Below are 22933 nucleotides of genomic sequence, written 5' to 3'. Positions count from 1 at the left end.
CTAATTTGTAGGAATATTGGATTGAGAAAATAATTACTGTGGCGTTAAAAATGCTAGGATGGAAGACTCCCTTACTTTTGCATCACATGGACCAAATTTGTCTGTCTCTCTCTGGTTGGAATGTGAAGGAAGTTGTCTTGTGTACACAAACCTCATGCCTTGAGGTCTTTAGCTAGCATCACTATTTATTTCTGCAGAGACTGCATAGATAACTTTTTTCGTTAGCCATTAGTAACGTGGAAAAATAAGGTAAATGTGAGATAAATGGAGAAGGCTGTATACTCCAAACACTAGCACAGTATATGGAAGTTACTACAGGAGAACCCTATATACATGTATGTATATATAAAAGTTGGGGTTTTTTTTAAGTGAAGAGGATGCCCCCAGCAAGACTTGTGACCACACAACAGTCCTCAATCCAAGTTCCACAGTTAGTGTATAGATTATGTTAGCATTGATTGCATTGTATTAGATTAAGCTCTTAGCAATTTTTGGATTTCCTCACTATAATTTCTATTTTAATAATATTTTTGCTATAGAAAAAGGGGCAGGTACTATTGGAGATTAATTATTTTTGCATATTTAATATTTAGAATTCTTATAATCCCCCAATTCTAAGACATTTAGAAATATTTAAAATGCAAATATTTCACATGGTTTTATTATAAAGATGATAGGGGTTTGTTATAGGGTGCAAATAAAACATGCTTTGCTTGAACTAGAAGTTTTCCTTGCTACTTATTAACTTTATATGGGAGGAAATCAAACATGGAAAATACATTTCCTCTACTACATTTGTCATAAATTAGCATTTTTAAAACAAAATGAATATAACCATAGGATTAATTCTTCATACTTAAAGAGTTATGAATAATGACCCACTGTACCTTTTTTCTATTAAGACACATGGGCGCTGAAGGAACTTGGTTCAAAATATTCCTTTCTCTTCCTCAGCCTGCCCTAAGGAAGGGAAAATACAAAATAATCTTCAGCTATGAATGCTTTTCAGAAATTAGGAAGTATAAACATGAAGCAGACATTTTCTTCTAATTACCTTTTATAAATAGCAAATGATCAGATTTTAAAATAATTACCAGTGTCAAATGTGATATTTAGGCTCAAGTCTTCAGATTTAACTTTTTCATTTCTGTAAAGTGCCAGAAAAAGTGCCATTCATATAAACAGTCCTAGGTGAAGTATTTAATGATTCATAAATACATACATTTTTCTCTCCATGTCCTATTTGTGCTGCGATCTTACACAAAAGATAAAATGCCAGGTAAAAGTGATGACTGGAAAGAGCTCACTCACCTTTTTGGGGAAATTCTCTATTTCCAGTTGCTTGTGCTTGGATGTACAGTCTTCAAAAGCAGAAATTTAAGTTTTGACCTTACATCTTAATTTACATGGCTGTACAATTTAGACAGTTCTAGAGCAGTCCTGTTTTTCAGACATGGCTTTTCCAGTTTTGTACATCTTGATACTTACTGTAAAACAGTAGATATGATAGGATGAGGAGAAATACTGCTTTCTGTTCCCAGTTAGGTGTCCTCTGGGTACATGTACTCTGGATTTTTTTTTTTTTTTGGTAAGAAACTTGGGTTTATTTCAAGCACTTCAGTGTTGTTCTAGGAGATAATGAATGCTAAGGGTCTACTGTTATCTCTGCCTTTGTGCAACATAAAAAAGAAAATGCTTTTTAAAGACTCATTTATATGTGGAGAAATTTGTCCCACTAAGTATAGTGCCAAACATTTTCCAGAGATTGTTGTTTGGTAGAAACCTGTCAAACCTGTTTGAATCAGGGGTATCCTTTCCTAGTCCCTAGTCACTTGGAAGTCTTGAACCCACCCCAATTATGCTGATATTGCTCAAAAATTCCTTGAGTATTTATCCTATGGCTTCTTCCTGTGAGCAGTTCATCATGCCATGTGATAAAATTTATCTCATTACCTTCTAAATCAGACCAGAAAAATCACCCTTCCTGAGCATGACTCTTCACAGAGTCACCAGTGGTGATTATCCAAAAATGGAAACACCTCTCAAAGAACAGATCAAGATCTGCCCCTGGAAAGGATCAGGGAGAGAGGAAATGGTGAAGGGAAGGAATACAGAATGTTTGAGCAATAGCAGTGTTGCTGAAATAAAGTGAAGGACTTATGAGGGATGTGAGGTGTGGTATTGGTATCGTCTTCTTATGCCCCCATTGTCACCTTATTCCCTGTAAGAAGAAAATTGGGAGTAAATGACATGGGTCTCTTTGAAATATCCTCACGTCCAGTTTTGAGGGTCAATAAGTTCAACCAGGAGAACTGAAGAGGTAAAGCGGTGCTTGTTACTTTACCTGGTAAGGGTTGTGGAATTTCCTGAAACTCAGGAAAGATGAGATGTGAAAAACTCTTCACCCTTCAGTTGAGCTCCTCCTTTGGTAGGTTACCAGATGTCAAGGGTTTCAGTTTAGGAGTGACCAGAATTTACTTTTTACCCTAAGAAAGTTATATGTAAATAGAAGCCATCAAATAATAAAGCATTCTCATTTTGCCATTGAGAGTTCTACTCATGGTTCCCTTTGGCATTTTCTCTGTTAATTAAAGCACTTACCCCTGGTAAGGGCCAGCTTTTATATATTTGGGAAGGTAAGGCATAGCTTGATAATGGTTGCTAATCCAGTGAGGGTCATGTCATCCTCTGATCCTGTCAGATGCAGGAGGCGGTACTCTCAGTGGTAAACAGCCAATGTCCATTTCTTCTGAATAAATCTGAGAAAATGGGTCAAAGATGTTAAAGCCAAAACTTCAAAGAATAAAAAAGCAGCAGCAAAATGACTTAAACCATTTTTGTATGAGAGACAATGAGTTCAAAGGTGACAGTTTTAAGCTTGTTTGCTGATTTTAAAGTCATATTAACATTACTTTTCTATTTTGGCTTTGAAACATTGGGAGCTAATATTTTAGTATGACAGACGAGTGGGTTTAAAAGGGACTGTTTTATGCTTTACTTGTTTCCTGATTTTGAAGTCATATTAACATTACTTTTATATTTTGGCTGTGAAACCTGTTTGGGGGCTAATACACATATTAAAAAAATGCTTCTGGTTAACTATGACCAGAGACTAGGTGAAAATGCCGAAGTACAGTTAACTCATCATTTTGGATTTTGATTTTTCTTTTTTGGAAGAGGCGCCCTTCACCACAGGAGGGTCCTCCTAGGGGTGGGAACTGCAGCTCTTGGGGATGGGTTTACAACTGTGGGCTGTTAGGCTGAATTTACTGCTGTTTTTGGAGTCTTTTTCTTATGGACAATGTTCTCTCTTTTATACTTGCTGCAGAATGCAGTGCGTCATAATCTTAGTCTCCACAAGTGTTTTGTGCGAGTAGAAAACGTTAAAGGGGCAGTATGGACAGTGGACGAAGTAGAGTTCCAAAAGCGAAGGCCACAAAAGATCAGTGGGTACGTCCGCCACGTTTGAACCTCTTAGCCTGGCTGGGATTGCGCTAACCAGTGTCACGTAGAGGCTTTTGGCTGCTAGATGGTGTTAGACCAGACACCTGGTTTCACGTTGTCTCAGTGAAGGGAAGCAAAAAAGCATTTCATCCCTCCTGTTTTGTATACCCGCCAGTCCCCTTGCCCTGCTTGCTGGTCTTTGTTGCATCACATGCTAGTAGCTTTTAGGTGGCAATGCATATTAACCCTCACAAACCATTGGCTTATGCTTATTGCATTTTATTTTCTTTCTCCTGTTCCCTGTATTGGATGTCTGTTCTGCCCCCAACCCTGCCTCTCTCCTTTTGTTGCCACTTCATCTCCTTTGCTGCTGCTCCTATCCCAGGGTGCCATTCGCACCAACCTCTCACTGCATAAGTGCTTTATCAGAGTAGAGGATGAGTTTGGGTCCTTTTGGACAGTTGATGATGAAGAGTTTAAACGTGGCCGCCATATTCAACGAGGCCGTCCTCGCAAATACTGCCCCGATGAAAACTTTGACGAGCTTGTCGCACAGTAAGAGCCTTTACTTGCTTTTGTTTTTTGTTTCTGCTGTTGCTTTGGCTTTGCATGGTTGACTCATCCCATAATAGTTTTGCATTTCACCACGTAGCAGTGCCACGGCTTTCTGCAACGGAACTAAATTGTGTGATTTGTACATGTATTTCTCTCGTTTCCCTTGGAACACCAGCGCCCTGAATAATGCTTTTTTGACGTCTTTAATGCAAATACCGGTTGTCTTTTGATTCAGCAGCTTTACGGGGACCCCTATAACTCGGTGCTTTTGCGTGACCCCTAATTCCTGCAAGTGAAGAGGAAACTCTTCTTTAGAGTTAAAATGTGTATTTACTGGGGTAAATTTCTTTTTATTGGCTCACTCAGTATAACAATATAAATGTTGTAAAATGAATGATAAAAGTGCTCCAAGCATAGGAAGGAATTAGTTAACTATCCATCTACTTCCTTTAAGGATCATTGATCAATGTAGGTAATTTCCTCCCGAAAGCCACCCCTACCTTTCTGACCATATCCTCACGTGTGATTTTTTTAAGTATTTTTATCCTTTCTGTCTAGAGATGTTTTTACAACAGTATCTTGTCATCATTTGATCAGTAAATGAACACAGTGTCAAATTATTCTTTTATCCTCACAAATTTGGCTGTGCCAGAGAGACTTGAACCAGCCTTGGCTGACCAACCCTCCCTGGAGTACCCCCTCTCTCCTTTTTGGCAGTAAATGAGCCTTGAAGACTTTTTCTTCAGAGCTACCCTGCCATTCCTCTAGAACTCAAATCCTGAAGAAGCTTAAGAGCCAGGATTCCTCCCGCCCACTCCCAGGAGACCTTGCCGTCAGCTCCCTGACATCCCAGAGCATCAGCCTTCCTGCTAGAGTCAGGAGCGGCTGCTCCAGATTGACAAGAGTCATCCGCGGAGGAAGTGCCCAAGCTAATTATTACATAGTCCACAGTTTTACCCCCAGTTTGCTTGAACAGCAATGTCTATCCAGCTCAGAGGTGTTCACATAGACCAGCCCCTGGTGAAGCCAGGGGCTAGGGAGAAACCCGACTTTCCTTTGGGTTGGGGACTGGGAGACATTTCTGATTTGGAAGGATACCACCAGCAAGCTTAAGACTTAGCAAAGAACTCTGGGGGCGATTGTGTTTAACTCTGAGTTTTTATCTTTCTCTTACACAGTAACCCTTCCCTTATTAAAAACATGCAGACCAGCCACGCCTACTGTACACCTCTCAATGCAGCTTTACAGGTAAGATGAACGGCTGCCCCGACTCTGTGGCAGAGGGACATGTCTCCCCCACTCATTTCAAAATATATTAGCCTCGCTCTAATTAGATATTAAATTTTAATTCCGTTAAACTTTTTTCTTAAGTGCACAAAGCATCGTACTCCCTGGAGGCAAACACATCGGGCTGCTTCAGCATTAGCAGGATGCTTAGCATTTTGAATATTGTGGCAAAAAAATTAAAAGTTCACTTATTAATATTTATCAGCAGTATCATAATTTCCATCCTCTTATTTCAGAATTTCACTTGAGGCAAAAATACCACAAGTGTAATTACTCTAGCACAGCTATTAATGTGCTGGATGATAGGCTACTGTATCACATGACCTTCTATTGTTCACCGGTTTAAAGAGAAAGCAGAGCTTTTTTATTTCTTCTCCTTCTTTTAAAGTCTATTTTAGCATCTTTTCACTGCGGGGAGGGGAGGAGGCTGGGTCTGGTTCGCTGGGTAAAAGTAAACTGTTTTTGTTCAAGCCATAGAGTTAGACTCTAGGTTTCCAGCAGATTGCTCAAGGTTACATAATAAGCTTGCAGGATGTTTGCCGTCCTTATGTAACCCTTGTTACCAGCGGTGGCGGGGTGGGGGTGGGGAGGAGGGTGAAGACAGGGGGTTTGAGCAGGAGGGAGGTAACCTCCCCGACGTGAGTTACCAGGGCAGTCCTACCAAACAATCAAGTCACGGCCAAATCGCGAGAGGACTGGAGTACACTACTCTGAACTTACCTGGGCAGGGCCGTCCTCCGGAGTTCATAGGCGGACAGGGTCTTGTGGACCTCCGCAGCCTGCGTTCTTGGTACAGATGTGATGAAGTCTTGTGCCCATTCAACGGGCCGAAATTAAAATTTCCCGAGGGAAGGGCACAAAGAGAAGCAGACGTCTTAAAGAGGCTCCTTAAGGCAATGATAGTGATGAAAACACAATGGAGACACTCGGCATTAAGGGGAACAGAGTTGGGTGAAGAGGTGATCGAATAATCTTCCTGTTCTCACTGAGCACCTGCCCTGCGTCCTAGAGAACCATTTTCCCAGTTTACTCAGAGAAGGCTTCCGGCTTCCGAGGATGGAGCATCCACAGCCTTAACACACTTTTGAGTTCAGAGGCAAATTCACTCAGCTTAGCTTTTCAGTAATTGTATGTATATGTGTGTATATATATACACACACACACACAGCCCAAACCAAATTTAATAGGAGGAACTACTTTCTGTGTTTCTTTTAATTACTTGTCGTTTACACAGTAACTTTAGAAAAGCAAATGAAGGCACGCTTAGATGCCGCCACTGTAAATACCATTCATTAGTAGCTTATTTTCCCTGGAGTCTTATGAAGTGTGAATTTAAAGGCTGCTCTATCTGGAATGGTATTCAGATTACAAGCACATTTGACATTCATGAGGCTGCCAGGCAAAAAAAAAAAAAAACAGCCCACCAGCAGCAGTGGTCCTCCAGCCTCTGGATTCTCTTACCTTTGTGACTGATTTCCACTAGGATGCTTTCTCTTTACAGAACTGCTCACACTTTACTTCTACAACATTTACCTTTGGCCCCTGTACCCTTTCTTACTTTCAGTGATAGCCCCAAGCTCTCCCACCATTTTTCCAAAAGTCCTTTGTATCTGTCCTGAGGTGAGGTGAATACCTGGGTCTCAAGCCATGATTTGAGGAACAGATCTTCTCCCTCTCCTCCAGGAGTTTGGGTCCTTGGTCAGTAGACAGTCCTCTCAGACAACTTTCCACCGTGCACCTTAAATAAAGAGACCACCAGCAGGCCTTCCCTTCCTGCCCACTTCCATTATTTCAAGGCAAGTAAAAATAATAGTGGAACAACATCTTCAAAAGATTACTAGAGCAACATAACGCGTGATATACAATATATAAAATAGGACAGCAGAATCCACTACAGAAATAAAACATTGGACTCGGGACAGATTGCATTATGCTCTGAAAAAGTGAAGTAACTAAGGGTAACCGTAAAGCTTCATATTTATAGACTGCCTCTCCCCGCTGGGATCTCAGAGCAGTTAAGGCTCCGGGAGGGACAGGACTTAAGCACCTTCGATTTGATGGGGGTAGAGAGGCCAGTGCGATGTGAAACCACGTACTCTGCATTGGACCAGTCCTTTGTAAAGCCTGTAACCCCTTGCTCCAAAAGAAACATCGAGTACAAAAAGAGCCACTAGGTTAGACCTAAGCTGTTGGTGGAAAGTTTGCTAAGCTCGGGTAGGTGGCTTTGGTCACTCACGCAGAGAATGTCCAAGAAGCTGTCTTGTGTAGGAGCGACTGGGTTTCTCATTGCAGCCCACGTCATCGTTTTTTTAAAAGAGGAGCACACTGGTTTTCTTCATTTACGTCTTTTTTTGTCTGAGAATCAAGGATTGGTATAACTGCTTACCTTTGGATGCCTTTCACCAATGTCAGCTGTGTTTTATGATCCAGTTCCCATCGGAAATGGCCTTGACCCAGAACACACTGAGAGCCACAGAGAATGAATCATCCCGAGAAGGTTGCCCTGTCCGTAGGATGGCCAGCTCATCCCAAAGCATACAGTCTTGGGAACACTTCAGTGCTGTATGTACTTCTCCATCTTTGACAGGAGAAGCTGCAAGGGAAAAAACTACCAAGCGAGAGCTTGGCCCCACTCTTGCCACCACCTTCTGACTGTAAAAGTGAAAGAGACTCACTGATGGTCCCAGCAGAACTTCCATGTCGGGGAGAAACAGGGCCACTGTGTCATCTAAAGTAAAGGCAGCCAGTGTGTGTGTGTCCAGCTGCAGTTTGGTGTGGGGCGGATCAGGCAACGGGTCTGACTTTTCACTCTGCCAAAAAAAGAAAAAATGTTTTATTGCAATTACAAGAGATCTGTTGGAAAAAAGTACTTGATGCAAATTATTTGACAAACTGTAGGAGAGTGAGGAACGTTCAGATGTGCTGTTCGTCAAGATGAGTTCACCACATTTGGGAATGAAAATGGGATTCCCCTCCCCCACACACACTTTATAGAAGAAGTCAGTTACATAAAGTCAGAAGTGGAGGGAAGGAAAAGCTGTGGGCTTGCAGTGGGCCTGGCTTTGAAGTCATCCCTTAGCCAGTGCTGTGTTAGGTGTGGGCACGTCATGCGTCCCTGGGCTTAGATTTCGAAGGCATTTCTGGCTTTGGACCTTGTACAGCAAGTGAGACTATGATTGTCTTAACACGCAGATTCCCTGCAGCCCAGCTCTGCACCTGTTCTCTCTTCACTTTTGGCTTCTACTTGGTCTCTAGAGCCAGGGTTTCTAGAATCGTTTGGACTCTTGTATCACTGGCCAGTTGGAGTCACTGCACCAGATCGTCTTGTGATTGTACTTTTACCTCTGCTACTGCTACTGCTAAGTCGCTTCAGTTGTGTCCGACTCTGTGCGACCAGGCTCCCCCATCCCTGGGATTCTCCAGGCAAGAACACTGGAGTGGGTTGCCATTTCCTTCTCCGATGCATGAATGTTAAAAGTGAAAGTGAAGTAAGTCGCTCAGTCGTGTCAGGCCGAGTGTAGTCTGCAAGAGAACGAGTTTGATAAATCTTGGTCTAATTACAGCTGCCAGTTTTTGCAAGGCTGTCCTCTTTAATAAAATGCACAGTTGCTAGGTCAGAATCATGACCCAGATGACAGAGTATGGACACTGTAGCCCAGTGAGAGGTCTGACTGTTGTCTGCATCTCAGACTGGGTGGTCGTTTTATTCAAGTGCAGTAAGATAGGAAATGAACAGTATAGCCAACCATCGGGTTTAGGATATCTTTCTTTTTCTCTCCATTTCCACACTTTTTCGCTGACACTCAACTTAGAGTGACTTTGTCACCTTCGATATGGATGTACTTACGTACCCCCAAATAAATACGATTTACAGCTTCCTTTTGCCAGAGATTTCTTTTTCCTTCGGTCCTCAAATTCCAGATGATTGGTTGGAACCTGAAAGATTGCATAGAGTTACCTTCAACCAGTTATCTCAGACTACACTAAAAAGATTCAAAAATCATTAAAACAGAAATGATGGGGAGGGGAGATAAAAATTGATTCCAATTCTATAATCTCTTCCTTTTCTATAGGATCTGAGACGTAAATGTTTATGGAAGTTCTCATAAGTTTGGGCTCTGCAGCCAGAATAATCTGATCAAATCTTTAATATCCAATAGTGGAGTCATCGAAGTGGATAAAGAAATGAAAATTCCATTACATTTCCCTGTGATCTGGAAATATTCAGTTCCTCTTGAAAAAAGGCTTCAGACAGAAAACTTGTTATGAGATAGCCTTGTCTAAAGCTTGTGCCTCCACTCCACAGGCGCCTCGGTCCCTCCAGCTATAGCTCTTTGGAACCCAGCTTGGGACACGTGTCATCATCAGCTTGACTCTTAAAGCACAGCCCTTCTAGACCTATTAGAAACTTGTCTTTGCCAACTGTACCAGAGTGAAATTAAACTGAAGACCATCGAATCCACCTGTAATTGATAGCCTCCCTGTCTGTACACCCTGTGTCTTCATACATTTTCTTTGGGTTGATGGCAGGCTTCGATGGCTGAGAACAGTATACCTCTATACACTACCGCTTCCATGGGAAACCCCACTCTGGGCAACCTGGCCAGCGCGATCCGGGAAGAGCTGAACGGGGCGATGGAGCACACCAACAGTAACGAGAGCGACAGCAGTCCAGGCAGATCCCCTCTGCAAGCTGTGTGAGTACTGGCCCCCGCAGCACCTCTGCCGTCAGATCTCCCTGGTTTTATGCCACACGAGCCCTGCTCTGACTGCTGTCAACACCTTTTCTGTCATTTCTGACTTCCTAGAACCCAGGTAGAAGTGGGTGCTTCCAGAAATGTTCAACTTGGTTCGCAGCTAAAAGGACCACTTACTTATACCCGACTTATAAGAGCAGTAGGCTTCCTGCAGCCCCACAAATGCCCAGAGCCACAAAGGGGATGATGCCTATGCTTTTTGCCCTTGCTCGGTCAGCTCAGGCCGTTACTTCAGGCACCTTACCTTTTCCTCCTAGAAGCAGTATGCATCCTGTGACACAGTTCACTGTCTGTTCAACGTGCCGGCGTGCTGAACCCAGCAGGGCGGGAAAGGATGCTTGTTTACTTGGTGGTGGGATAATGGTGAGCTGCGCACGCCACGCTGAAGCGCTATTACCAAGCATTAATGATGGCACGAAGGAAAGACGGCATGATTTATAGATTGCTCTTAAAATATCAAAAGGAAAATTAATAGGGGCATTATAGCAGCAGACGGCAGTATAATGAGCACGCCCAGAACCATGCAGAGTGCTGGGTGAGGGCTGTCTGTCCTGCGTGTGTGTGAGGCCCCTGGGGGTGGGCGATGGGAGGCAGGCAGGGTGACACCACTCCCTCTCTCGCAAGAAGAGTTTCAAAGAGAAAAGAAACCCCGTTTTCCCATGTCAGATTCACCAGGGATGCTCTAGAATGACAGCTTCTCCCTTTTAGCGAGTGTCTGTAAAACCAATGCCTGCTTTAAAGGAGTAAACCAATGCAGTGTTTACCATGCTGTCAGCGCCTAGAAATAGACCCCTTGTCTACACAATGCTTCTGAATTACTGACCAATATCTTAGTTTAAGAGCATTTGAGTGATCAGAATGGAAAATATGACCTGTAGCAATTAACAACAGAATGAATTGGCATCTCACAACAAAGGCAAAATGCTGTCTGCCAGTGTGGGTAATTGGTGGCTTTGGAGGAATCTGAAATTTGATTATTTAGCATTTGAATTTCATGCCCAAAGTGCTTTGAAAAGGATCTTTAAAGATGAAAATAGTCTTTTTAAATTCATAACAACAGTCCCTTAGCATTTACTCCGCAACATTTTAAGAACGTGTTTATATCCCACGCTGCCACTGCCATATCTCATGCTTCCTCCAGCAACCTGGTGTTTCTGACTTTATTATCACACCCGCATTCATCTTTAAATCATTGTCATGACAGGAGTATTTACTAAGGTATTAAGGAAGTTCAGAGCAAATATAAATTGTTATGTAAGCTACTTCAGGAAATACTTACTGTGGAGCAAAAATGTCCGAAACTACTGAGTGAGAGAGATAGTTTTTCATAGTATCCACAGAACTCCAAGGTTTCGTTCCTGTGTTTATAGTAAAAGAAAAAAAGAATGACTAAAAAATATAAAGGAAAGATATTTGGATAAAAACTCACACAGCAATTTTGAGTGATGCTAATTTTGCTGTATAAGATAGTTACTGTAATTTATGGAAACTTTGAGTTAACCCCAATATAACAGAAGTCTTGTTTTACAGCTGTCAGTTTAATTTTTAACAAAGTGAAGATTTTACTGATGGTTTTTAAAAAAAAAAAAAACCCTGTATAAAGATGTCAAAAAGCATACTGTTTGTTGCTTAAATCTCATAGTGTACAGTACAATAAATTATTTTGCTAAAAAGAATTAAATGTCATCAGCCCATTTCCTATGCCTACTGTTGGTGCTGGAGATGGTTACCCTTTTTCATCTCACATTTCCATTAAGCAGATACTATAATGATGGAGTTTTAATTCTTATCCAACATGCATTACCTGCTATGATGCAGATTGTCTCCTAACCTTTCTATTCTATTGGAATAACTCAAATCGTAAACTTTACAGCAAGGCTTAAAGGAGCCTGTTAGTAACAGCCCACCTGCTACCTAGTGTTGACAGAGAATTCCTTCTTACCTTCCCCGTGACACTCAAATACCACTACATTTTTCTCTCTTTTGGAACACTACCAAGTAGTCCATAGGTATGGCTTTGGAGTATTATCCGTTCGTCCTGGGATGAGCTAAAGGAGCTATCGTACAAAGCATATACTCCATGCTGCCCCCACACCCTCTGAACATCGTGCCTTTAGATAGCAGTCAGCTCGCTTTCAAAACTCCACTGTTCCCACAGTGGCTAAAGAAAGCAGTTAGATCTAAGGAGGAAGATGTGGGGTTTGGCACGTCACTCCCTGGAAGCCCTTTCGGAAACAGAAGTCAGAGAGAAGGGAGGAGGTGGCCAGTGAGCGTGGAAGGTGCCACGCGTGGCTCCGTTTCCCAGGATGCAGGGGGGTGACTGTGAACCCCAGAGTCTGAAGGAGTTTGCAGCTTACCTGAAATGGATCTTGCATGGAAAGCCATTCTTTCCCATTCTCTAAAACCCTTCTTGCCCATGTTCCTGCAGTGGCCCCACTCAGCGAGGGGTCTGCTGGTTTCACAGAATGTCGTGAAGTTGGATCTCATTTCCCTGGAGTTCTAAGAAGCCTTAATATCTCACCTGGTTGTGTTGGCAGGTTGTCACACGGTAGATCTGATCAGTTTACCTTTGCTGGGGCTCCACTCAATAGTAGGTGCTGGGTTTGAATCAGGGTGCACAGGGTCATCACCTGTGTCTTTGGGATGGAAAATAATCTCACTGAAGTTTGCCTGCAGATTGCAGAGGGGAACCAAATACTCTCCCATGTGAACTCCACCTTGTTGGGGTTCAGGGAAGTGACACAGACCTGATTTTTTCTCTTGCCTAGCCTAACATTTGTCAAAGTCTCAAATTATAAGGCAAGAACTTCATTAAGACTCTCCAGTTGTTCCTAGGGTCTCCCACCTCTCCCACCCATAGCCTTGTATCATTTCTGTCATCAGATTCAGCTTTATAAACCTGAAAAGATGAATATATCTGGGAGTGTGAAGAAAAATGAAAATAGGAAAATGGGAAACACAGCTGACTCACAGTTCAGGCAGCACACAACCCTAAAACACTCTTGTCCAAACTGTTACTAGAACCATGCTACCAGAGGACAGGAGGGAGTGAAGTAACAGTTCCAACAGTGCTAATATGAAGCCCAAACATAAAGTGACGTTCACCATTGTCAGTCACCCGAGAAACACAGTTGGAGATAACTGGAACTTTCCTTATACCTGCTCAGCAACACACCATATTTGAAAAGCAACACTTGGGGCTGATGAGGTTGCGTCTAAATTGATAGAGCTTCTCTGGAAATTAACATTGCAATAAATCATAAGAACCATAAGATGTTTTAGCCTCTGCTCCAACAATTTCATTCTCAGACATTTATCCTAAGCCGGTAAATCAAGTATTACAACATAGAGCACCACAGGGTTGAAGGGTAGAGAGGCGAGAAAAAGAGAGTCCCAAACGCCCAGTATTAAGGGGTATCATGTCAGTCAGCACTGTGCTCATATAGTCATAAAAAACCGTAAAGGTAGCAAAATAACATTTCTGCTATGTTTGCAATATGTGAAGACATGACCCCAAATGGGAGAGGATAGACAAAACAAAATATCCTCCCTTAACTAGTGTTTATGAGTGATTTTTTTTAAAAAAGGAATAAAAATCCACACACCCAATTCTTCCTGAAAGAATACAGGGGAGGGGCCTACCAGGGCTGACTTCCCAGGCATGCGATGAACACAGTCTCACAAAGATCCCACGCTTGAAAGTTTTAATGCTCAGCTGGTTCCATCTGGAAAGTCTCAATGAATTTTTCAAATGCATTTTCACTTCACACTGGACTCTGCAAATTATGCATCTGGTCCTGGATCTTGACCTGAAAACAAATAAACAGGACCATTAACAAACAAGAATAGACAGAGCCAAACCAGTGAAACATACTCTAATACAACCTGGGCATATTGCATTCTGCACATAGTTTGTAAGAATACGGGCTCTTTTTTAAAAGCTATTCATCCCGACATCCACCTCCAAACACTCTCTAGGCTTTGCTAATTGAGAGTCAGTTGGTCTTCTGAAGGTCCCTGTGGCAAGGGCAGTCCGGAGCACTCCTCTGTTGGTTTTTCAAGGTTCAAATGGCCTTCAGGCTTTGCCTGCAACATCAGATATTTAGGGAGGCAGCAGTCCCCAGCACCACCTCTTATTACTAATACTTGATAAAGTTGAATGAAAAAAATCCACCATTGGTAGCCTGTCCCTGCAATGGGATCTTTTTTTTTTTCTTTTAAAACTTGAACGGGACCGGGTTTTATAACTTGAACGGCTCTTTTACATATCAAAAGCCCCACGGCCGAAAAGTAATTTGTATTTGCAAAAGGGTCGGTTGTAAATATGATTTACGAACAACATTTCTCAGTTGTTATCGGAGTGGTTTCGTGTGGTCCCTCGCCAGCCCCTTTGGGTGAACTGTGCACTGGGGGGTAATGAGTGCGTTGGCAGATCTCATCAGAGCCCAGTGCGTCCCGGTGGCCGCTACCAGCCGGGCCTCTTGTTTAGTCTTGTTTACAGCTGACAGCGTTATTATTCTGACCGGGGCTCTGCTTGCTTATCATATTGTTGTGTTGAGTGCACCTTTTCCTCTCCGTTTGTGTTTCCTGGCAGGGCTTTTCTTGCCTTATTGACAGTTTGTAAAAATATGCATTAATTTGGAGTTTCCAGCATGTATCATGGTGTCTCTTTGCTGTGTTTGCTTGAAGTTGATTAATGATAGACCCTCACTTGGGGTTGGTCTCCGGAGAGCTCTTTCACAGGTTCTGCATGTTAACTAGCAAAGCAGAACACACATTGAGCCGCGATTAGCCCAGCCTCCAGTTTTTGGTCCCCACAAACTACCCTTGTGTGACCGGTTCTTGGTTCATGGGATTATTTCAAGGTTTGTTTTCCTCCACGCAGGAGGCCACTCCGGGGCCTGTTAGCTGCTACCCAAAGTGTGTCCTTGGACTAGCAGCATCAGTGCAGAGCTGGTCAGAGATGGAAGTCTCAGGCTGCATTTTAACCAGAGCCCATGTTAATGTGTGTGCACGTCACACTGTAAGAAACAACATGGAGGACACACCCACTGATGCTTCCATCCAGAAACCCTTCAGGGATGATGGGAATCTCCCCTTCCGTGCAGTCCAATATAGCACTTAAAATGTAGCCAGTGCACCTGAGAAGCACAATTTTAAACTGCCTTAGTTTTCGTAGTCACACGTGGTTAGTGGCTGCTGTGTAGAACGTCACAGCCCTAGACTGTGGCTTCTGTGTTACCCAGAACACCCAACTTACCTTGAGTTGGGAAGTCCCCTCAGTGAACCTTCTCTCGCTTTTCCAGGCATCCTGTACACGTCAAAGAAGAGCCTCTGGACCCCGAGGAAGCTGAAGGGCCACTTTCCTTAGTGACAACAGCCAACCACAGTCCAGATTTTGACCACGACAGAGATTACGAAGATGAACCTGTAAATGAGGACATGGAGTGAACATCTGGGCAGGCCAACCCCAAGAGTGTGAAGATTGGGGGGAGAAAACACACACACAAAACAAACCACGTCAAAAGCTGGCAGTGAAAGCGTTCTCCATTGGTTGTACAGTCTGGAGGATTTTTCACTACATTTTGACAACTCTGCAATGTGTTAACTCTTAGTGCCATCAAGAATCCCATTTGGGAGTATTTTTGATTTTTCTACTTTTTGTTGAAAAAAGGAATTTGTACTCTGTGCATTGGATGGACTTGTTTGGTACTGGGGATTTTCCTCTCTTAACAGTCAACATCAGTGTTGTAAATTCGCTAAACTGATTCACTTTTAGCAGCAGACTTTGCGAACTGCAGTCCTGCCGACGTTGCACAACGAGGACACCCAACCGAGCACGTGCGCCTGAGCTGCAGACCAAGCCTCTGCCCGAATCTAAGGACTCCAATGGACGACCTATTTGCACAGTACTGCATGTTGATTATCACTGCCTTTACTCCAGTTTGTTTTTTTTTTGCTTCCAGTTGGGATGGGGAAGGCCTTTGTGTGTGTATTGGGGGGAGGGTTTAAAAATAATTATCCCAAACTTTTTAATGTTTTCCCTTTTTTTTTTTTTTTTTTTTTTTGGCTTCTCCTATACCATTTTAAGTTCTGACCTCAGGCCTCCATTTGGGCCCGCGGCCTCTTGGAGGCTTCAAGTTTTCTGTACCTTGTGATGAATGTTAATAGGTGTTTTTATTATACAAAGCTGAATGTCATTTCTCGTTCGTAGTTTTCTGTCACTCATTCCATTTCCCTTCAGACATCACCACTGTTTTCTCAAAAGTCAGAAAACATTCCGTTTTGGTCTTTTGCAAAAAGGTCCCAAATGCTGCACTCTACATGTGAAGGTCCTCTCACCCAGATGTGAAGTTCCTGCCAGAAAGAGAATGAATGACAGAAAAAAAAAAAAATTAGAGACACCCTAGGAACCATGCAGATTCATTTCACAAAGCAGTATTGGAATGTGGGAAGAGGGTTGTTTCAGATTTTCCTTTTTTTTTTTTTTTTTTTTTAAATATTGTACCTACCGTCATTCTTAATAAATGCCACAGCATTTACCAGCACAAGGAGACATAGGCAGCAGCCCCTCTTCCCCCAAAACCAAAAAAAAAGAAAACACTGACAGTGTGGCTGTAGAAGGCTCTCCCTGGGATGACCTGGTTGAGATGGGCCTCAGGCTCTCGCAGTTGTTAAAACCAGCATGAGTTGCTTTGTTTGCAAAATGGCCCCAAAGCTGGCTTCCCGGAACAACTCTGCTGAAAGTGCCAGTGGCCCCCAATGGAAACATCCATTCAGACCTGCTTGGTGGCATTCATCTGTTTGAATGCAAATCAGATTTCAATTTGAACTTGTTCTGTGAGTTAATGAGGACTGGGCTCAGCAGAAGCTGAGGAGTTAATTTCCACTGTGCGGACCTGGTGCAGCAATGCAGTCTGTGAGGCGGCATCACCCCACCAGTCCTGTCTTGGAAGCCAACAGCGCAAGACATCAGGTAGATGGGGAGCTCAGCCCAGCCTTGGGCTCTTGGGGAAACAAACAGGATGTGCAGGACGTGACCCTCATGGGTCAGGACAGCCTCAGTCCTCAGAACCCCTGAACGCTTCCACTTGCACCCCCTTTCCTGTCATTTATTTATCTAGGACTGTAGCTCTTGTTTTAGTTCGAGAGCCGTTTGGAGAGCTTAATTTATATGCTTTGTACCTTTTTTCCCCTAAAATTACCAAAGATATTCCACAAAGTTAAATTATGTTCTCTGTTTTTATGCTTTATCTGATGAAGCCAAATATCCTCTTCTTGTTGATCAAAGGAGGCAAAATAATTTAGAGGCAATTGATGAGATATAGGCTATTGCTAACTTGAGACAACTGCTCCTTCATCATAGAGGACATTTAGGAGACCAAGTAGGTAATGGAACCAAAGTAGTTACTTTTTTTTTTTAAGTCATTTTTTGTTGTTTGTTTTTTTCCTACAGAGACCAAAACTCATTCCTGTAAAGAGAAATTACGGGGCTACTGAAGGGAGAAATAGCATACAGTATTAAGGGTGTACCATCTCCAAGAAAAAAAAAAAAAAACAGTGTATGGCATATGAAACTTAGGGGGTGTCCAGTCCAGGAGACAGTTATGGTAAAATGAAGGCAAAATTCAGAGAGAACAAAAAAGCTTCCACAATTGAACTAGACCATGTAATAGTATTTCTAGAAGACATTTCTTTTCAAAGAAAGATTGTATGCCACTTTTGTTTAAGGACTGTGCTATGATCACTGCGTTCATTTTAGTTTCTCTTGTCATATATATCCTCAAGGTTTTTGTTTTATTTTTTAAAAGGTTTTCTTTTTGTCCTTCCTTTCTTTCAGATTAGGCTTGCCTCGGCATTTTTCATTAAAAAAAAAAAAAAAGTAACATTCCTGTCCACTCACAAGCTTGGTAGAAAAACTTCTTTGGCAGTTACTTTCGAAGCTTCACACTGCTTTCTCTAAAAAGGGCAGTCTGTAGTCACTCGAGACTTACATTTTTTTTTCCCCCAACTTTTCCAGGCAGCGTCATGATGTGCAGGCAGTAGCCAGACAGGGTCATGGGAAGGGGGCCCTGTGCTTCTAAACTGAGTGGTTGCTGGTTAGTTTGGTATTCAAAAGAGGATAAAAATCTGGTAGATTAGTTCATTCTCAGCATGTGTAGCTAGACATGAGTAAAGTTAACAGCATGAGAAACTGTTAGTACGCATACCTCAGTTCAAACCTTTAGGGAATGATTAAAATTAAAAAAAAAAATACATTTCACTCAGTTGCACTTAGTCGTATGTCTTGCATGCTTAGTCTAAAGACTGTAGCAAAAAGAAAAAAAGAAAAGAAAAATTAGATTTTACATACCTTTGCAGGTATCACAGCCTTGCAGAAGAACCAACTGAAAAAAAAAAAAATCTCAGGCTTTACAGCAAGCAAACTTCACTCTGATTTTTCCAATTCTGATTCTGTATCCCTTGGGGGTAATCCCAGTTGCTTCTTTAGGATGGGGTTTATTATGTTGTACATATATCCCGATGTGTCTGTGTGACTCTTTGTCTTTTTTGGGGGAGGGCGGAGGGTGGTTTTTTTTTTAGATAATGTTCCTAAAAAGGAATAAATGCATACACCTGTTTGTCAAAACACCTTTGCTTTTTGTGCAACTGCTTTATATTAACAATACTTTAAAAAGCTTTGGAAAAAAACTACTGTATGTAATGGAATTGCAGAATATGCTGCACATGTATTTTATTTAGTTATTCTTGCTTTAAGAATATCGGATGACATTTCCTGACATGTGGGAGGGAGAAACTCCCAAACTTTTTTTTTTTTGGCTTTTAAATTGTAACATAGTTGACAGATTTTTTTTTTTCCCCTGTTCTCATTGATCAGAGCATCTTGTACAGGTTTTTTTGGTGTGTGTGCGAACGGGTGTGTGTTAATCTGTTTTTTGATACATTCTTATCCCTTGTGTTTATCCTACCATTGCCCTCCTGGCTATCGTAAATGAGTTCATACATTTGAAAAGAGAAAAAAAAATATTGTTTTAAAAAGTGTTTTCTCCTGCTGCAGTAAATACTTTGCATGATGAAATTCCAGGGTCACACTTTCAAAGTTTATCAGTGAAGTAGTGATTAATCATGAGAGTGTCAAAGCTATTGAACTTTTTGTATAAAAAAAAAAAAAGAAAACTTTACAAGGTGCCAAGATGTACAGACAATTTTGTTACTTTTTTTTTCCCAAAGAAAAGCGTACCTTAGGGAGAACAGTCCCTTGCATCAGACAGATGCACCGTCAGGAGTGAGGATCCACCCTATTGTCCCGAGTCTGTCCTTGTGAGACAAGTTAGCGCTGCCTGCAGTGTACCAGCAGTGAAAGGAAATACCAAGGCTTATGAATGGGAAGAGTGACCGCCAGCCCCGCCACCTTTGGACGGCTCCGACCTGATTCCCAGCGTTCCATCAGACCTGGTAAAGACACCTTGGATTCTTCACCCAAAATGCGATGTCCGTCATTAGCAATTTTATCATGGGGGAAAAAAAGTTAAAGATTTCCTCTCCTTTCCACATTCCAGCTTGATCTCCATTTCCAAGGGTACAAAGAAGAACATGTTTGTCAGGATTCTGAATCTTTGGGGGACCTTTTGCTTAATGGTAGACCCTCTGGATATTCCAGATGTTTCTGAGAGTCAGTTTGGCTTTTCTCTCCTGAGAATGAGACTTAACAATTCCAAAGGCATCTATGTGGGCCCCGTGTAGTTCTCGCGACGTGCGCTACCCAGAAGCCTGCGTGGAGATGGTACAGCCCGGACTGTGAGCATGGTGCTCCATGGAGATGTGCTGCCAGTAACAAGAATTTTTTTCTTTTTGTTCTGTTTTGATAAGGCATAAAAGGAACTCATTCCTTGACATCAACTGTAATTCCATCATTCCGTGTCTGTGGATACAGACAATAAAAAAAAAAATGTTGTGTAGTCAGTACTAATTACTGACATGATCGCATTCTCAAATGCAATAAAAATGCTGGTTGTTCACACTGGTAGTAAAAGTCGCCACCGCCTAAGTTTCTTTCCCCTTCTGACCTGCTGAGAGTGTATGTTTGGCATATGCCTTCGGTTTAGCACCAGCTGCTTCCAACTCAGAATTAAAATCAATCTTAACTAAAAGCTTTCATCATCACAGAGGGCTGAAGCTCTCATCCCTCAGGATTTCAAAGTGAAAGTCTCCACTTAGAGAATTGAGGGGAAAAAAACACCGAAAAGGGGAGGTTACCTTTTCTCTCCAGGAAGCACACTGATTTTTTTTTCCATCATATTTTATATAGAAAAAACAAAATATTGAATAACTAGCATTAAGAGCAAACTAAAATTTCAGAGGAAAGCAATTTCATGAATAATTCATTTAAATTTCACATCTGCAAGATTAGTCATCCAAATAAAATGCTAATGTCAAAAACATGCACCGTCTATAATATTCTCATCAAGAAATCTCTTTGCATATAAAGATAAATGCTGAGATTAGAACAAATGATTTTATAAAAATATTCTATCTAAATATGGTCTGGTCCATAGCTGCCTTCCCGAAACCAAATAGTAAAAGCTCCCGTAACTGAATATTTCCAGAAAAACCATCTTGATTTCTGAGGTCTTTTAAGAATTTCAGATCGCTAGGAAAATTAGCTATTTCTCTCTAATACTATTCTGTCATATATAAGGATGAATTAATTTGGGCATTCTCTTTGAGTAAAAAAATTAAATTGGTATATCGAAAGCAGCACTTTTAAGTGGCCAAACTACAATAACATACAATCTTTAGGTATATAATTGAGAGCACATAACAGGAGCTAGTGGACGTCTTGAAAATTAACCTTGCAGTTACTCGGCAAAGACCAGCTGACACTGAAGAAGATATAAATGTTCTTCCTCAGCATTGTTTTGAAAAGACCTTATTAGGAAAACATTTTTTTTCATACATATTTTGCAAAGTAGTAGCCCCTTCTCATTAACAGTTATGCCACTGTCTAAAAGCCCACTAGTCTGATAATTAGTGAAACATTTGAACCCTTAATTCTTACTCTAGCTACTACTACAAATAAATTAGGGTTAATTGAAATTCCTTTAAATACCAGGCTTGAACATAAACACTGCTTAGAGCATGTGCAGTTGGTAAAATTAAGTATGTCCACATATTTGAGTCAACTGAAAGACCCAAACCAAGTATGTATGACCTGCATTAGTGAAGATTTTGCTGGTTGATGCAGATCACATTTTTATTTGTATTTCAGGAATTGTTCTAATGCAGGAACATTCTCTGACATCTTTATTTCAGGCTTGCCGTTCAGATAAACTAGGCAGCAAATCCAAACTGTTGGTGCTTCTTTTAAACGGGAACCTTTATATCAACAGCCTAAATAAACCCTGAAGAAGACCAATTTCACACCAACACTAACCAGCTGCCAGTTTTTACTCTCCCTTCCCTCCAAAAAAGATTAAATAATAGTGTAATTAGTCTTTCTGACTGACTAGGTTGTGCCTTCTTTGATGATACTACATATTTATGTGTAGGCTAGTAATCACAATTTATCTTTCATCCTTATTGTAGTTGAGTCAAAAGTAGTCTTTCTTTAAATAAAATGAAGTTGGGTCTCAGACCTTCATTTAAGGAACTGACTGATGGATGAAAGATTTAAGACAGAATTCACATTGGAGGGAAATTAAATTACATACAAAAACACTGGTTTAACTGTGGGACAATATTTGGCTTAGAAAACTGTCATCCTAGACTTCTATTTGTTTTTAAACAGCATTTTATTTTTAAAAAAAACAAAACCCCCTATCCTCTTATTTCTGCTCTGATTGTAAAATGACATTCCATGCTTAGTAACCCCCCAAAATACACATATATATCCATTTGAAATGATCCACCGGCCTTTTCTTTGGCTTATACCAAGAATACAGGGAGGAGGAAAAAAGGGGGAAAAAGACAAGCTTCAAGTTATAATGTTAATTTGAAGGTAACCGGCCTTTCAAGAATTAATTTCAGCCAAAGCAATAATCATTATTTACCAGCGTGTGACATTTTTATCACTCATCATATTAGCAAATTTCCATTGAAAATGCTAAAATGGTTCGTCATAAGGCAGATAACTGCTCTAGCTGTAAAAATGACCAACACAAGTGCTGGTACTCAAACATTAAATTATACTGTAATTAATAAAGACAGTTAAACTGTCTACTAGCAACAGCAATTTAGGTAACCACATTTGATCAGCTATAAATTGTAACTACATTAAAATTCCAGAAATATTAGCAATATGGATTACTTGATGGAAGTCACTGCTGATCACCAGTTCTCTATTTTTTTTTTTTTTTAACAACGGAAGCACAGGTCAGGTTGACCACAAATCCGTGAGCGAAGATCAGGCCTTAGCACTTTTAATCTTGTGAAACAAGCAATTACAAATAGTTGCATCGATTTGTTAAAAAGCTTTAGGTGACATAAATTGTTTCCTGTTTAGCTTATTGCTCTGATACATAAATGTCACCCAGCCCAGCATTTGTGAGGCCACAGAAGAGCACAGGGTGACTTCCAGGGATGAATTTGTCAGTCCTTTTGTGAGCTTTCTGGAGAGCCGCTCTTCCTGGCTCGTTTCTCATTAACACGAAGGAAAACTATTTTGCTATGTGAATCGTTAATACCAGTTTAATTTTCGATTCTCAACTGGGATTTTGTGCTTGCTTTCTTGCCACTCTACATAAAGCAGCACGTTTGAAAAACATCTTCTAAATAGAATAATATTTACAAGGCACTTCAGCTTCTGAAAAGCTAATACTCCTCCCTTCTCAATACAAGGGACTATACTTTGGATTGATATTTCTACACTTAAAATACAATTTTAAATGGCT

General features: G+C 41.3%; 1 protein-coding gene across 9 annotated transcripts in view; it reads left to right on the top strand.

The window, feature by feature from the left end:
• The window catches only part of FOXP1 (forkhead box P1), a 622522-nt gene extending 602460 nt beyond the window's left edge, over positions 1-20062 (top strand). For 7 of the 9 annotated variants that reach the window (XM_040247247.1, XM_040247245.1, XM_040247242.1 and 4 more), the window contains 4 exons: positions 3329-3450; positions 5178-5247; positions 9817-9983; positions 15350-20062. In XM_040247247.1, coding sequence (XP_040103181.1) covers positions 3329-3450; positions 5178-5247; positions 9817-9983; positions 15350-15494 — 504 coding nt within the window. In that variant the 3' untranslated portion in view covers positions 15495-20062. The remainder of the gene's footprint in view (positions 1-3328; positions 3451-5177; positions 5248-9816; positions 9984-15349) is intronic. The other 2 variants (XM_040247249.1, XM_040247246.1) reach the window with 2 other exon arrangements.
• The last annotated feature ends 2871 nt before the right edge of the window (positions 20063-22933 follow it).

This window comes from Oryx dammah, unplaced genomic scaffold (assembly GCF_014754425.2).
Source record: "Oryx dammah isolate SB20612 unplaced genomic scaffold, SCBI_Odam_1.1 HiC_scaffold_9, whole genome shotgun sequence".
In the NCBI taxonomy this organism is placed as follows: Eukaryota; Metazoa; Chordata; class Mammalia; order Artiodactyla; family Bovidae; genus Oryx; species Oryx dammah.
Note: the sequence above shows the minus strand (reverse complement) of the source record. Positions and strands in the feature narration are given on the sequence as shown.